At 34.1% G+C, this 16,044-nt stretch overlaps 1 protein-coding gene across 5 annotated transcripts in view; it reads left to right on the plus strand.

Moving 5' to 3' along the window:
- LOC133653477 (complement receptor type 2-like) overlaps window positions 1-16,044 on the plus strand; it is a 44,695-nt gene that overhangs the window by 23,697 nt on the left and 4,954 nt on the right. The window contains exon 12 of one of the 5 annotated variants that reach the window (XM_062052784.1): window positions 4,356-4,425. The exons of the other annotated variants lie outside the window; for them this stretch is intronic. Coding sequence (XP_061908768.1) covers window positions 4,356-4,425 — 70 coding nt within the window. The remainder of the gene's footprint in view (window positions 1-4,355; window positions 4,426-16,044) is intronic. 5 annotated transcript variants of the gene reach the window in all.

The raw sequence follows: 16,044 nt of genomic DNA on the forward strand, positions 1-16,044 counted from the left end.
GCACTAGTGTCGTTTGGCTTGATAATCATGGCGAACTAAGGACACGGACTTTGCTCGGGGGATTTCCCCTCGGAGTAAACGGAGCCAAGCGCTTGATTTAACGCCATTTCCCCCTCGCTTCCCACTGTGCGTTTAAGAGCCCACCGCTGTGTTTAGATGGCGACCGGTGTGGACAATATTGGAGACACTTGTATCCACACAAAAATTATACAGCAAAGGAGAAAACTATTTAATGTTTTGCAGTAGGCGATGTGTCGTGAACGTTGTCACAACTTGTTTATAAAGTCTTTACTTTGTTGACTGGCATGTTCACTCGTCCTTTATTTAACTGCAAAATGTATCAGTGTTCAAATATCAGTACTCGCTACAATGTTTTGTCATCGAACTTGAACAAAGGCTGTGAATATTGTGTATTCGATGTGAGAGGTGCCACTCTTTAGTTTTGTTGGCCAAACTGTTGTACTGAACCAAGCGAAGAACACAGCTTGTTTATTACACTTTTCATCTTCATTACCCAAACTGCTTTGTGTTTTATTTTGATATCAAAAAGTAAACACCAGTTGTTTTTTTTACATTACTTGTTTTTTTTTATGTCCCAAAGATATTACTTCAAAAAACCATTGTGTGACACAGCATTTTGCTGTGTAGTGTGACACTTGCCTTGACCTTAAAAAGTTAAAATTCAAGGCCTGTATATATATATATATATATTTATTTATTTATTTATTTATTTTTATGTACTGTATATATATATATATATATATTATTTATTTATTATATATAACTATATTTACTACAGTATTTTTTATTTTTTTTATAACTACATCAGCAGATACACTATGTACACATGCAATACCAGAATTTAGGAAATAAATAATTAGTGCAGTAGTTTTCCCTGCCTTTTTTTCACTGCATCGCTCACGTGGCCACGCCCACCGTCTCTTTTGCTTACCTGTCAAAACCTCATTTTTGTCCCCCCATAGGAATTCCAGTTTTGTCATTCATTCTCAGCGTTACAACGCGTCAGTGATAGATGGATGTAAGGATATGGAGGTTAATTGGTGTCTTTATTACAAAAGCTATTTTTGGACACTGAATTTGTTTTCTTTGCGTTTGAATTTTGTGAACTTAATTTTTTTACATCAAATTATGCTGACGATTTCATTGAAAACAAAATGTTACCAAAATGCGTGTGTTTAAAAATGTTATATTTTAAAATTAATTGTAAGAAAAATTATAGTTCTCCAGCCAGCATTATTGAAATGTTAATTATGTTGTATTATGCCAAGTTAACTGCCTTTTTTCTGCTGTTTTGCAAGACCCATGTCACATGACTTCAAACTTGACACCTCATTTGGCTGGTTCTGAGACATGATCGGTTGCTTCAGTCTTAACTTACCGGAAGTGAAGCAGCACATTTTTGGTTATTATTTTACACTGATTTTTTTTCAACTGGAACTTTTTTTACACTGAATATTGAATTTTTTATACACTGAAGTTTTTTTACAATGATTTTTTTACACTGAAATTAAAAAAACTGAATTTCATAACAATTTTAAGCACACATTTTGCTAACGTTTTTTTTTTTTTTAAGAAAATTGTCAGCATCATTTGAGGTAAAAAAAAATTGGTTCACAAAATTCTAACGCAAAAAATTCAGTTACACAAATTCAGTGTAAAAAAAAAAAAGCATTTGTAATAAAAACACAAATTAACCTCCATATAATGACGGCAGATAATACATCTCTGCCAAAAATCCAAACTTTGTGTAAATTGACAAATATGAGATTATTATGTAAGTAAAGAAGAGCAGGCGCAGCTCACACATTCTCATTCTTTCTGTAACATCCAGGAAGAAATTATCTGCCCAGAATTGTTTTTATTTAATTGTTTTTATTTAAATGTTCACAATATTTCAGGAGGAAACCTTACATTTTATTAAATCCATAAAGTGTTATAAAAGGGTATATATAAATGGAGTAGATGAGTTATTGTGATGTAGAGAAATGTCATATTTTGACCAATTTTCCCAGGAGATTTTCCATATTTTGGAATAAAATGTTGATGCTCCTCTTAGACACACATAATAAAGGTGTTTGATGTTTTTTATTGATAAATTAAGCAACATTAGTGCCGCATAAAAGACGTTTCTTTAAAAAAAACACATAAAGCCTTGTCCAGCTGTTTAATGACATAACTATTCATGTTTCAATAACTTTTACTGCAAATAAATATCGGCTCCAAATATCGATTATCGTTTTCAGTACTAATCTGTATCGGCCCTGAAAAAAACATATCGGTCGATCTCTTGATTAGGGGTACTTTTGTTACAAGTTTGATGTTCCAAACTCCTACTTTTTGTAGGAAGTGTTGGAGCCAAAGTTTTCTTGGGAAGGAACTGCTGATCTGTAGCTTTTCTGTTTGAGTTACACATTTCACGGGTTATGGAATACAGTTAGGAACATATTGAGGCGCGGATGCTTCCTTAGACTTCCAGGTTAGTCCGCATGTGCAAGTCTTTCGGGAAACTTTGAGTGTCCCGATCCGATATCGATATTGGTCCGATATCAGCAAAAAAAACAGTATGTGATATGTTTGCATGTAAAATGTGTGATATCATGTGCGATACAAGCAGTGTTTACTTGTGAAAAGATGACAGCCAGTTAACTAGCGATGTGCAGATCGATACTGAAATATTGATACCAGATCTTTATGCTCTTATCTCAAATCAAAATATCAATACTTTTGATTCGTTAGTTATTTGAGATAATGTATATAACGAATAGGACCCGAGTGCAAGGTAACTAAACCATTGGGATATTTTCTAAATGAAACACAATTGGTGGGAACTACTTTTTCTCACGCCTAGGTAAGTACGTAATGTGCTAGCTCATCGGCATATTCTTCTGTCATTTGTTTATTTAAGAACATTTGTGGAAATTAGAATAAATCACCCAGTTTTATCAAACCGAAATTGTATGTATCCTTTTGTATTGTCAGCTATTTAGAGACACGACAATAAGATAACGCGATCAGTGCCGAATAACATCATCAGAAACATTTGATCGATTTTTAGATGCATCGCAATTCGGACATGGACAATTATAAAATCGATGAGTAAACGTTGATAATCAATTAATTTATTGTAAATTAAGTACTGCAGACAGTTCCAAAATTTGGCTGACTGCAGTGAGCCACTTTACTGATAAATCCAACCATCTTCTTTATTATAGGGCACTTATGTTCCAGTTTTTTCCATATATTTAATAAATGTAATGGGAATACATTTAACTGTTTATTACAAATGTATTGTTTTTAAAAGTTGCAAGTGATAAACGCTTATTGAGTGAAACAAAATAAATGTACAATTGTATTAATATACATAAATTAAAGATGCTCTGCATCAATAATTAAATTTTAATCGCATCATAGCTCTTAAATCATAATGGAATCGTGACGTGCCCACCAAAGATTCCCACATCTTGTAGTATCGTACATCCTTACAGTTAAGTCATTGACAAAAAGTAAACATGCTAGGCTTTAGGCTACTGAGAGATAGCAGCTACACAACAGCAAATCACACAATAGCACACAAGCTTGTAATTTAATTGAACAATCACAACAGCACATTTGTCAATACAAACAAGTATCAAATAATTATAGTTGCATATTACTCCGCATCATTCAACTTACTGCGTCATACATGAATAATTGCAACCACTAGGTGTCGTTAAAGAAACAATTACCACTCCACTTCAATTTAAAGAAAGCATAAGTCCATTGCAGACGGTTCATAATAGATTAGTGCTTTTTATAGCTACCATTATTCTCCTGACTCATTTCACTTGATCCAACTTTTTCTAACACTTCACACTCGTAAATAATACAAGTATGTATGATTCCTGCTGATATCGGATCGGATCAATGTAGGTATCGGCCAAAACTCACAGCTCCAATATCAGTATTGAAAGTGAAAAAGTTGTATTACCACAGCCCTTTCAGAAATGTATGGCGGTGTTTAAAATTGCAAGCTGCTGAGCCAAAGGTGTGTGTGTGTGTGTGTGTGTGTGTGTGTGTGTGTGTGTGTGTGTGTGTGTGTGTGTGTGTGTGTGTGTGTGTGTGTGTGTGTGTGTGTGTGTGTGTGTGTGTGTGTGTGTGTGTGTGTGTGTGTGTGTGTGTGTGTAAAACTGTGTTGTCATCTTTCTGCCACCTCGGCATCTTTCCTTCCCTTCTGAATGGTGATGGCTGGAATGACAAACTTGTGTTTGCGTTTCGTCTGTCTGGCTGCTCTTTGTTTTCCTTTTCTGCGTGCTGGTGCGTTCACGCCCATGTTGATTGCTGGTTATGGATTGCAGCTATCGAAAGGGTCGCTCCAACAGCGTCGCTACTACAGATGAGGGAGTGGTGATGTCCGTAAGAAGCTAGGTGCGAACAACTTGTTTATTCCAAATGAACATGCAATAACTCCTGGATATTAATATCATGTCATGTTTGATACATGAACATCTTTTTAAATATTGCCCCGAATTGTTTAGCATTCTGTTGGATATTTGCTTTAAACGGGTCATATTATTTTAGCGCTTCACTTTTGTTTTGACTAATATAAGTATCACCTAGGATTGTACGGTACAGCGGTACTTAAAAAGTACTGCGGTACTAATGAATTAAAAAAGGTACGGTACTATAAGGCATTTGAAAATAAACCGGTCATTTTTTTTTTTGTTCATCCGCATGTCGCACATCAACACACACACACACACAGAGCACTTGCAAGCAGGAACAGGGTGGAGACAGAAAAGGGAGAATGGACGTATTTTGGCTTTAAAACTAACGATAAACGTGGCGCTATGCTTTAAAACAGACCTGGGCATTCTGCGGCCCGTGGGCCGCATCCGGCCCTTTGTACGTCCCTGTCCGGCCCGCATGAGGCCAATCATAAATTACAAAATACATTTTAAAAAGTATCTATCTCGAGTGTGCAATACAACGGTGCTTCTTTTGTTTTGAAAAGCGTTATGTGTATTACTTCCATGTGGACGTATGCTCGTGTGCGCAGCGGCAATCGCAAATTAAAAAATAAATTTAAAAAATCATCTATGTCGTGCGTGCAATACAACTGTGCTGCTTTTATTCTGAAAAGTGTTATTTATGGGCGTATGTCCTGTGAGTGAAGGCGCACGGCGACAAGTGATGCGCGGTTATCCCCGATGCGCTAAAAAGAGAAAAGTTGATGACGAATGGCGTGTTTTAAAAAAGACATGGACTGCCAAGTAAAGGTAAAGCCGTGTGCTTAATTTGTGGTACACATGTTGCTGTGTTTAAAGAATATAGTGTAACGACCTGCTGAAGTTGATGTTGTGTTCTTGAGTTGCGGAAGGAGTGAGGATAGACGTGCGTGTGGAAGGAATGAGATAAGTGGAGCTGTGTTAGTATAGGTTGCGCAATAAAAGTTTAAAAAGAGCGTCAGACTTGGTGTGCACTTCTTTTGGACGCTACAATTGGTGTCAGAAGTAAATCTTTGTGCATACTGCGCTGCTTAATTGTGTGCTCAGTCTGCTACGTCATCGGGAGGTACGTGCCACGATGTTTCCTGGCGATTTTGTCAAGATGGAACGGGAGGGAAAGGACATTGAGTGGGGACTTAAGGTGCCAGCAGCACTGCAGATGTCTGTGTGAATCCAGAAAGTGAGGAGCTCACCGCAAAGAGAGAGAGAGAGGGTGGAAGGACAGAGGCAGCTTCTACAGGTGCAGCGCACGCTGCTTGGCATGGAAGAATTCCGCCCTCAATGAAGGCTCCCAGGTTTGATGGCAAGGCGAACTGGGAGGCATTTCATCCCACTTCTGACTCCAATTGTAGCGTCCAGAAGAAGTGCACACCAAGTCTGATGCTCTTTTTAAACTTTTATTGAGCAAGCTATACTAACACAGTTCAACTTATCTCGTTCTTTCCACACGCACGTCTATCCTCACTCCTCATTTCCGCAACAGCAACGCTTCCTCCTTCTTCGCCAATCACCTTACAGTTGTGCTACGTTCACAACAAAGAGGATGCAGGATAAAGTGACAGAAATTTAAATTTTTGCATGGTATTACACATCAGGAAGCGTTGTGTAAGAAAGTGTTAAAAATAAAACCATCAAAAGCCATGTGCTTTTGAATAAAGATAAGTTAGGTTAAATGAAAATATTATTATTATTATTATTTATCTTACAGTATATCAAAAATAATTTGAGCAAAATTTAATGGAAATATTGTCGGTGTGGCCCTCCAGCAGTGCTCGGGTTGCTCATGCGGCCCCCGGTAAAAATTAATTGCCCACCCCTGCTTTAAAACGTAGCTCGTAGAGGTGTGCATCTTTTCCTTAAATGGCCATCCGATATGAATCTCGATACATGGGTTACGATACGACTCACTAACAATACTTTTAATTTAAAACATCACAATTCGATGCAGATGCAAGCTTTGCATAGTGAAAGGAAAATGTAATCTATCATGTCAGAACAATGTTGTGTCTATTTTTTAACTAGACAAATAAAAAAACAGGCGGTTCTTGTATTATCAAATAGTAGAACTATCAATTTCAAGGAATTGCAGTCCATAAACTTAAAGAAAAGGGCTGTGAGTTAAAAAATAGAAATTATGATTACAACTGTAAATTAATTTTATTTAGTTGATTCTACATTCCTACTCTCACCTATGGTCATGACCGAAGGAATAAGATCGCGGATACAAGCGGCCGAAATGAGTTTCCTCAGAAGGGTGGCTGGCATCTCCCTTAAGAGAGAGGGTGAGAAGTTCAGTCACCCGCTTGGAAAGGAACCAGCTTAGGTGGTTCGGGCATCTCGTGCGGATGCCTCATGAGCGTCTCCCTAGGGAGGTCCTTGTTGCACGTCCCACTGGGAGGAGACCCCGCGGCAGGACAAGTACCAGATGGGGGGATTACATCTCCTCTCTGGCCTAGGAACGCTTCGAGATTCCCCAGGAGGAAGTTGCTAATACTGCTCTGGAGAGGGAAGTCTGGGGGTCTCTGCTGGAGCTGTTGTCCCCGCGACCCGATTCCGGATAAGCGGTTGAAGATGGATGGATGGATGGATAGTTGATTCTTAGTTTAGTTGTATTTTTATCTGTTTTACTTTCTTAAATGTTAGTATCAAATTTGATCGAAAGACTGAAGGGTTGAGCTATTTGCAAACAAACCAAATCTATTGACTGGCTCATTGACATGAACAATTGGTTTGTTTATTATTGTAGCATCACGAAACATTTATATCTCCACCAAGGCAGAAACAGCGCCAGCCTTGCGCAGAGTGGGTGTGCGTCTCCTCTCTGCTCTGACGAGAATTGAATGGACTTTACTGTCATTGCACTTAAAGGCCTACTGAAATGATTTTTTTTTATTTTAACAGGGATAGCAGATCCATTCTATGTGTCATACTTGATAATTTCGAAATATTGCCATATTTTTGCTGAAAGGATTTAGTAGAGAACATCGACGATAAAGTTCGCAACTTTTGGTCGCTGATAAAAAAAAAGCCTTGCCTGTACCGGAAGTAGCGTGACGTCAAAGGTTGAAAGGCTCCTCACATTTACCCATTGTTTTCAATGCAGCGAGAGCGATTCGGACCGAGAAAGTGACGATTACCCCGTTAATTTGAGCCAGGAGGAAAGATTTGTGGATGCGGGACGTGAGAGTGAAGGACTAGAGTCCAGTGCAGGACGTATCTTTTTTCGCTCTGACTGTAACTTAGGTACAAGCTGGCTCATTGGATTCCACACTCTCTCCTTTTTCTATTGTGGATCACGGATTTGTATTTCAAACCACCTCTGATACTATATCCTCTTGAAAATGAGAGTCGAGAACGCGAAATGGACATTCACAGTGACTTTTATCCCCACGACAATACATCGGCGAAACACTTTATCTACGGAGCTAACGTGATAACATCGTGCTTAACTGCATATAGAAACAAAAGAAATAAGCCCCTGACTGGAAGGATAGACAGAAAATCAACAAAACTATTAAACCATAGACCTGTAACTACACGGTTAATGCTTTCCAGCCTGGCGAAGCTTAACAATGCTGTTGCTAACGACGCCGTTGAAGCTAACTCAGCAACGGGACCTCACAGAGCTATGCTAAAAACATTAGCTATCCACCTACGCCAGCCAGCCCTCATCTGCTCATCAACACCCGTGCTCACCTGCGTTCCAGCGATCGACGGTGCGACGAAGGACTTCACCCGATTATCGATGCGGTCTGCGGCTAGCGTCGAATAGCGCGTCTGCTATCCAAGTCAAAGTCCTCCTGGTTGTGTTGCTGCAGCCAGCCGCTAATACACCGATCCCACCTACAACTTTCTTCTTTGCAGTCTTCATTGTTCATTAAACAAATTGCAAAAGATTCACCAACACAGATGTCCAGAATACTGTGGAATTTTGAGATGAAAACAGAGCTTTTTGTATTGGATTCAATGGCGTCCGAATACTTCCGTTTCAACGATTGACGTCACGCGCATACGTCATCATACAGAGACGTTTTCAACCGGAAGTTTAGCGGGAAATATAAAATTGCACTTTATAAGTTAACCTGGCATGTGTTGCAATGTTAAGATTTCATCATTGATATATAAACTATCAGACTGCGTGGTCGGTAGTAGTGAGTTTCGGTAGGCCTTTAAACGTACCAACATTTTTTTTTTAGTACAAGCTGTCAAAGAGCAGACATTCGGTAGACCGAGGACCGCCTGGTAGGAAAGGCTCAGCTGACGTTGTATGTTGAGGACATTAGAGTGTTATGCGCTTTCGTGTCTCCAAACATTCTGCCACAAAAGTTGCTAGATTTGTCACAACTGGTTGCTTTTGAGAAATAAAGTCACTAAGAGGAGTTGGAAAGAGTCTAGATTTAGTGAGAAAGTCGGCAAGTTGTCAACATTTGTCTGAACTGTGTGTGAAAAATAAAAACGCAAGGACCCGCCTTATGTTGCTTTTGATTGGTTTACATTGCATGGTACTCTTGTAGTAGGTGTTGAAAAGTAGTTTTGTGTAATCCTTCTGTAAAATTACTGTCTGACTGAGGCGGGTTTCTTAGCTTCATTCATTCTCCGATATTCCGATTCAGTCCATTTTTACCAAACACAAAAGTGAAGGAGGTGTTTCTTACTAGTTCAGATGAAAATGGAAGTTTGTGTAGTGACCTCTGCTGGTAAATACAAACAATAACACATTTTCATATTTTGGCCCGGACTACAATTGCTGCTGGAAAATAAATCAACGTAGCGCAGATGTCGATTGTGTATGGAGATATCTGCAGACGTGGCAAATCTCAAACAAGACAACATAGTTTTTATGAACATCTCCATGGTTTTGAGTGCACATTTTCAGCACCTGTGGGTGTCCCAAATGCATAAAAACATGCAAGAACATTTGGTTTGATATAATATGACCCCTTTAAAGTTATCCTGCTCCTCTTTCACAGTGAATTTAAACATTGCAATGACATGACTTCTGACAATCAGTTTATTTAACGTTTATGTGCCGTTACTTTTTATTGGACTGGTTAGAGCACAGTGTTTTATTGACCTATATTCAAACACGGTGTTACTGTTCAAATTGCTGTGTGTGAGTTTGAAGAGCCGAGTGTTTTCTGAGGTTGTACTTGGTGAAAAAAGTCTGAGAACCACTTCTCTACATCATTTTCAGATCTATTCATTTATTATGAGTTTTATGATTTTTGAAAGTTTTTGTTTTATGCCTTTTTTGTCTGATTTTTTTTTTTTTAGGGTTAGTGTTTTTTTTATGGCAAACCCAAAAATATTTCAAAGTAGAATATTTGATGTGAAGTAATTGGAGCCCTAAATAGTTCAATAATTCATAACTACAATGATTTTAATGAATTATTTTTTAAACAATGACCATTTAAAAAAAAATCACACAAACATTCTCAGGAATCCAAAAGGGTCCCACTCTTAAATGTGTTAAAAATAAGTCATACCTGATTTTATTTTTGTTTACTTTCAACGCCTACATTTCTAGATCAAATTTGTATTATTATTATTGTTTTGTTTGTTTAATGCCCTTTTTTTATATATAAAAATCTGTCTTTTCCAAAAAACATAATTTAAAGTGTAATATTCGATGTGAAGTAATTGGCGCCTTAAATACTTCAATAATTCATAACAATGAATGTAATTAATTATTTTTTAAACAATGACAGTTTAAAAAAAATCTTACTAACATTCTCAGGGACCCAAAAGGGTCGCATCGCACTCTTAAATGTGTTAAAAATAAGTCAGACCTGATTTTACTTTTACTTTCAGCGCTTAAATTTCTAGATCAACTTTAGATATGTCAATTATATTTTTTTGTTATTGTTTTGTTTGTTTAATGCCCTTTTGTTATATGAAAAATATTTCTTTTTATGGCAACCAAAAAAATTGTTTTTTTCCCCAAAAACATATTTTAAAGTGGAATATTCGATGTGAAGTATTTGGAGCCTTAAATAGGTCAATCATTCATAACAAAAATGATTTAAATAAATTATTTTTAAACAATGACAGTTTAAAAAATAAATCACATTAACATTCTCAGGGACCCAAAGGGGTCCCACTCTTAAATGTGTTAAAAAATAAGTCAGACCTGATTTTATTTTTGTTTATTTTCAACGCTTAAATTACTAGCTCAACTTCAGATTTGTCATATTTTTTTATTATAGTTTTGTTTGTTTAATGCCCTTTTGTTATATATATATATATATATATATATATATATATATATATATATATATATATATATATATATATATATATATATATATATATATATATATATATATATATATATATATATATATTTGTTTGTCTTTGTATGACAAACAAAAAACAAAAAAATCAATCTTTTCCCAAAAACATATTTTAAAGTGGAATATTCTATGTGAAGTAATTGGAGCCTTAAATAGTTCAATAATTCATAACATTGATTTTAAATTCACTTTTATATTGTGAGCAATGACAGTTTTTTTTAATCACACTAAAAGCCTTAGGGATCCAAAATGACCCCACTCACAATAAAAATAAGACATTTACAACTTCAGATCTAAATTTAAATTACAAATGTTTACTATTTTTTTGTATGTTTTATGTCTGTCGATTGTGTATGGAGATATCCGCTGACGTGGCAAATCTCAAACAAGACAACATAGTTTTTATGAACATCTCCATGGTTTGAGTGCACATTTTCAGCACCTGTGGGCGTCCCAAATGAATAAAAACATGCAAGAACAGTTGGTTTGATATAATATGACCCCTTTAAAAGTTATCCTCCTCTTTTACAGTGAATTTAAACATTGCAATGACATCACTTCTGACAATCACAATGTTTATTTAACTTTTATGTGCAGTTACTTTTTATTTGACTCATTAGAGCACAGTGTTTTATTGACTATATTCAAACATGGTGTTACTGTTCAAATTGCTGTGTGTGAGTTTGAAGAGCAGAGTGTTTTCTGAGGTTGTACTTGGTGAAAAAAGTCTGAGAACCACTTCTCTACATCATTTTCAGATTTATTCGTTTATTATGAGTTTTATGATTTTTGAAAGTTTTTGTTTTATGCCTTTTTTGTCTGATTTTTTTTTTTTTTTAGGGTTAGTGTTTTTTTTATGGCAAACCCAAAAATATTTCAAAGTAGAATATTTGATGTGAAGTAATTGGAGCCCTAAATAGTTCAATAATTCATAACTACAATGATTTTAATGAATTATTTTTTAAACAATGACCATTTAAAAAAAAATCACACAAACATTCTCAGGAATCCAAAAGGGTCCCACTCTTAAATGTGTTAAAAATAAGTCATACCTGATTTTATTTTTGTTTACTTTCAACGCCTAAATTTCTAGATCAATTTTTTATTATTATTATTGTTTTGTTTGTTTAATGCCCTTTTTTTATATATAAAAATCTGTCTTTTCCAAAAAACATAATTTAAAGTGTAATATTCGATGTGAAGTAATTGGCGCCTTAAATACTTCAATAATTCATAACAATGAATGTAATTAATTATTTTTTAAACAATGACAGTTTAAAAAAAATCTTACTAACATTCTCAGGGACCCAAAAGGGTCGCATCGCACTCTTAAATGTGTTAAAAATAAGTCAGACCTGATTTTACTTTTACTTTCAGCGCTTAAATTTCTAGATCAACTTTAGATATGTCAATTATATTTTTTTGTTATTGTTTTGTTTGTTTAATGCCCTTTTGTTATATGAAAAATATTTCTTTTTATGGCAACCAAAAAAAAATGTTTTCCCCCCAAAAACATATTTTAAAGTGGAATATTCGATGTGAAGTAGTTGGAGCCTTAAATAGGTCAATCATTCATAACAAAAATTATTTAAATTAATTATTTTTAAACAATGACAGTTTAAAAAATAAATCACATTAACATTCTCAGGGACCCAAAAGGGTCCCACTCTTAAATGTGTTAAAAAATAAGTCAGACCTGATTTTATTTGTGTTTATTTTCAACGCTTAAATTACTAGCTCAACTTCAGATTTGTCATATTTTTTTATTATAGTTTTGTTTGTTTAATGCCCTTTTGTTTTATATATATATATATATATATATATATATATATATATATATATATATATATATATATATATATATATATATATATATATATATATATATATATATATATATATATATATATATTTGTTTGTCTTTGTATGACAAACAAAAAAAAAAAAATCAATCTTTTCCCAAAAACATATTTTAAAGTGGAATATTCTATGTGAAGTAATTGGAGCCTTAAATAGTTCAATAATTCATAACATTGATTTTAAATTCACTTTTATATTGTGAGCAATGACAGTTTTTTTTAATCACACTAAAAGCCTTAGGGATCCAAAATGACCCCACTCACAATAAAAATAAGACATTTACAACTTCAGATCTAAATTTTAATTACAAATGTTTACTATTTTTTTGTATGTTTTATGTCTGTCGATTGTGTATGGAGATATCCGCTGACGTGGCAAATCTCAAACAAGACAACATAGTTTTTATGAACATCTCCATGGTTTGAGTGCACATTTTCAGCACCTCAAATGAATAAAAACATGCAAGAACAGTTGGTTTGATATAATATGACCCCTTTAAAAGTTATCCTCCTCCTCTTTTACAGTGAATTTAAACATTGCAATGACATGACTTCTGACAATCACAGTGTTTATTTAACTTTTATGTGCAGTTACTTTTTATTTGACTCATTAGAGCACAGTGTTTTATTGACTATATTCAAACACGGTGTTACTGTTCAAATTGCTGTGTGTGAGTTTGAAGAGCAGAGTGTTTTCTGAGGTGGTACTTGGTGAAAAAAGTCTGAGAACCACTTCTCTACATCATTTCAGACCTATTCGTTTATTATGAGTTTCATGATTTTTGAAATGTTTGTTTGTTTTATGCCCTTTTTGTCGTAATTTTTTATTTTTTTTAAGGGTTAGGGTTTTTCAAAGTGGAATATTTGATGTGAGGTAATTGGAGCCCTAAATAGTTCTATAATTCATGACTACAATGATTTTAATTAATTATTTTTTAAACAACGATAATTTTAAAAAAATCACACAAACATTCTCAGGGATCCAAAAGGGTCCCATTCTTAAATGTGTTAAAAATAAGTCATACCTGATTTTATTTTTGTTAACTTTCAACGCTTAAATTTCTAGATCAACTTCAGATTTGTCAATTGTTTTATTTTTTTTATTATTGTTTTGTTTGTTTTATGCCATTTTTGTCGTAATTGTTGTTTTTTTTGTAGGGTTAGTGTTTTTCTTATGGCAAACCCAAAAGTATTTCAAAGTGGAATATTTGATGTGAAGTAACTGGAGCCCTAAATAGTTCAATAATTCATAACAACAATGATAGATCAACGTCAGATTTGTCAATTCTTTTATTTTTTTAATTATTGTTTTTGTTTGTTTAATGCCTTTTTTTATATATAAAAAATATTTGTCTTTTTATGGCAAACCAAAAAAAATCAGTCTTTTCCAAAAAACATATTTTAAAGTGTAATATTCGATGTGAAGTAATTGGAGCCTTAAATACTTCAATAATTCATAACAACAATGATTTTAATTAATAATTTTTTAAACAATGACAGTTTAAATACAATCTTACTAACATTCTCAGGGACCCAAAAGGGTCCCACTCTTAAATGTGTTAAAAATAAGTCATACCTGATTTTATTTTTACTTTCAGCACTTAAATTACTAGATCAACTTCAGATATGTCAATTATATTTTTTTATGATTGTTTTGTTTGTTTAATGCCCTTTTGTTGTATAAAAAAAGATTAGTCTTTTTATGGCAAACAAAAAAATTCAGTCTTTTCCCAAAAACATATTTTAAAGTGGAATATTCAATATGAAGTAATTGGAGCCTTAAATAGGTCAATCATTCATAACAAAAATTATTTAAATTAATTATTTTTAAACAATGACAGTTTAAAAAATAAATCCCATTAACATTCTCAGGGACCCAAAAGGGTCGCACTCTTGAATGTGTTAAAAATAAGTCATATACTTATACTTTCAGTGCTTAAATTTCTAGATCAACTTCAGATATGTCAATTATATTTTTTTATGATTGTTTTGTTTGTTTAATGCCCTTTTGTTGTATAAAAAAAGATTAGTGTTTTTATGGCAAACAAAAAAATTCTGTCTTTTCCCAAAAACATATTTTAAAGTGGAATATTCAATGTGAAGTATTTGGAGCTTTTAAATAGGTCAATCATTCATAACAAAAATGATTTTAATTAATTATTTTTAAACAATGACAGTTTAAAAAATAAATCACATTAACATTCTCAGGGACCCAAAAGGGTCCCACTCTTAAATGTGTTAAAAAATAAGTCAGACCTGATTTTATTTTTGTTTACTTTTAACGCTTACATTTCTAGCTCGACTTCAGATTTGTCAATTATATTTTTTTATTATAGTTTTGTTTGTTTAATGCCCTTTTGTTTTATATATATATATATATATACAAAAAAAAAGTATTTTTATGACAAACAAAAAAATATATAAATCTTTTCCCAAAAACATATTTTAAAGTGGGATATTCGATGTGAAGTAATTGGAGCCTTAAATAGGTCAATCATTCATAACAAAAATGATTTAAATAAATTATTTTTAAACAATGACAGTTTAAAAAATAAATCATATTAACATTCTCAGGGACCCAAAAGGGTCCCACTCTTAAATGTGTTAAAAAATAATTCAGACCTGATTTTATTTTTGTTTAATTTCAACGTTTAAATTACTAGCTCAACTTCAGATTTGTCATATTTTTTTATTATAGTTTTGTTTGTTTAATGCCCTTTTGTTATACAAACCCCATTTCCATATGAGTTGGGAAATTGTGTTGGATGTAAATATAAACGGAATACATCCATCCATCCATCCATCTTCTTCCGCTTATCCGATAAGCGGAAACGGAATACAATGATTTGCAAATCCTTTTCAACCCATATTCAATTGAATGCACTACAAAGACAAGATATTTGATGTTCAAACTCATAAACTTTTTTTTTTTTTTTGCAAATAATAATTAACTTAGAATTTCATGGCTGCAACACGTGCCAAAGTAGTTGGGAAAGGGCATGTTCACCACTGTGTTACATCACCTTTTCTTTTAACAACACTCAATAAACGATTGGGAACTGAGGAAACTAATTGTTGAAGCTTTGAAAGTGGAATTCTTTCCCATTCTTGTTTTATGTAGAGCTTAAGTCGTTCAACAGTCCGGGGTCTCCGCTGTCGTATTTCACGCTTCATAATGCGCCACACATTTTCGATTGGAGACAGGTCTGGACTGCAGGCGGGCCAGGAAAGTACTCACACTCTTTTTTTACGAAGCCACGCTGTTGTAGCACGTGCTGAATGTGGCTTGGCATTGTCTTGCTGAAATAAGCAGGGGCGTCCATGACAAAGACGGCGCTTGGGTGGCATCATATGTTGTTCTAAAACCTGTATGTACCTTTCAGCATT

This window comes from Entelurus aequoreus, linkage group LG07 (genome assembly GCF_033978785.1).
Source record: "Entelurus aequoreus isolate RoL-2023_Sb linkage group LG07, RoL_Eaeq_v1.1, whole genome shotgun sequence".
Lineage (NCBI taxonomy): Eukaryota > Metazoa > Chordata > Actinopteri > Syngnathiformes > Syngnathidae > Entelurus > Entelurus aequoreus.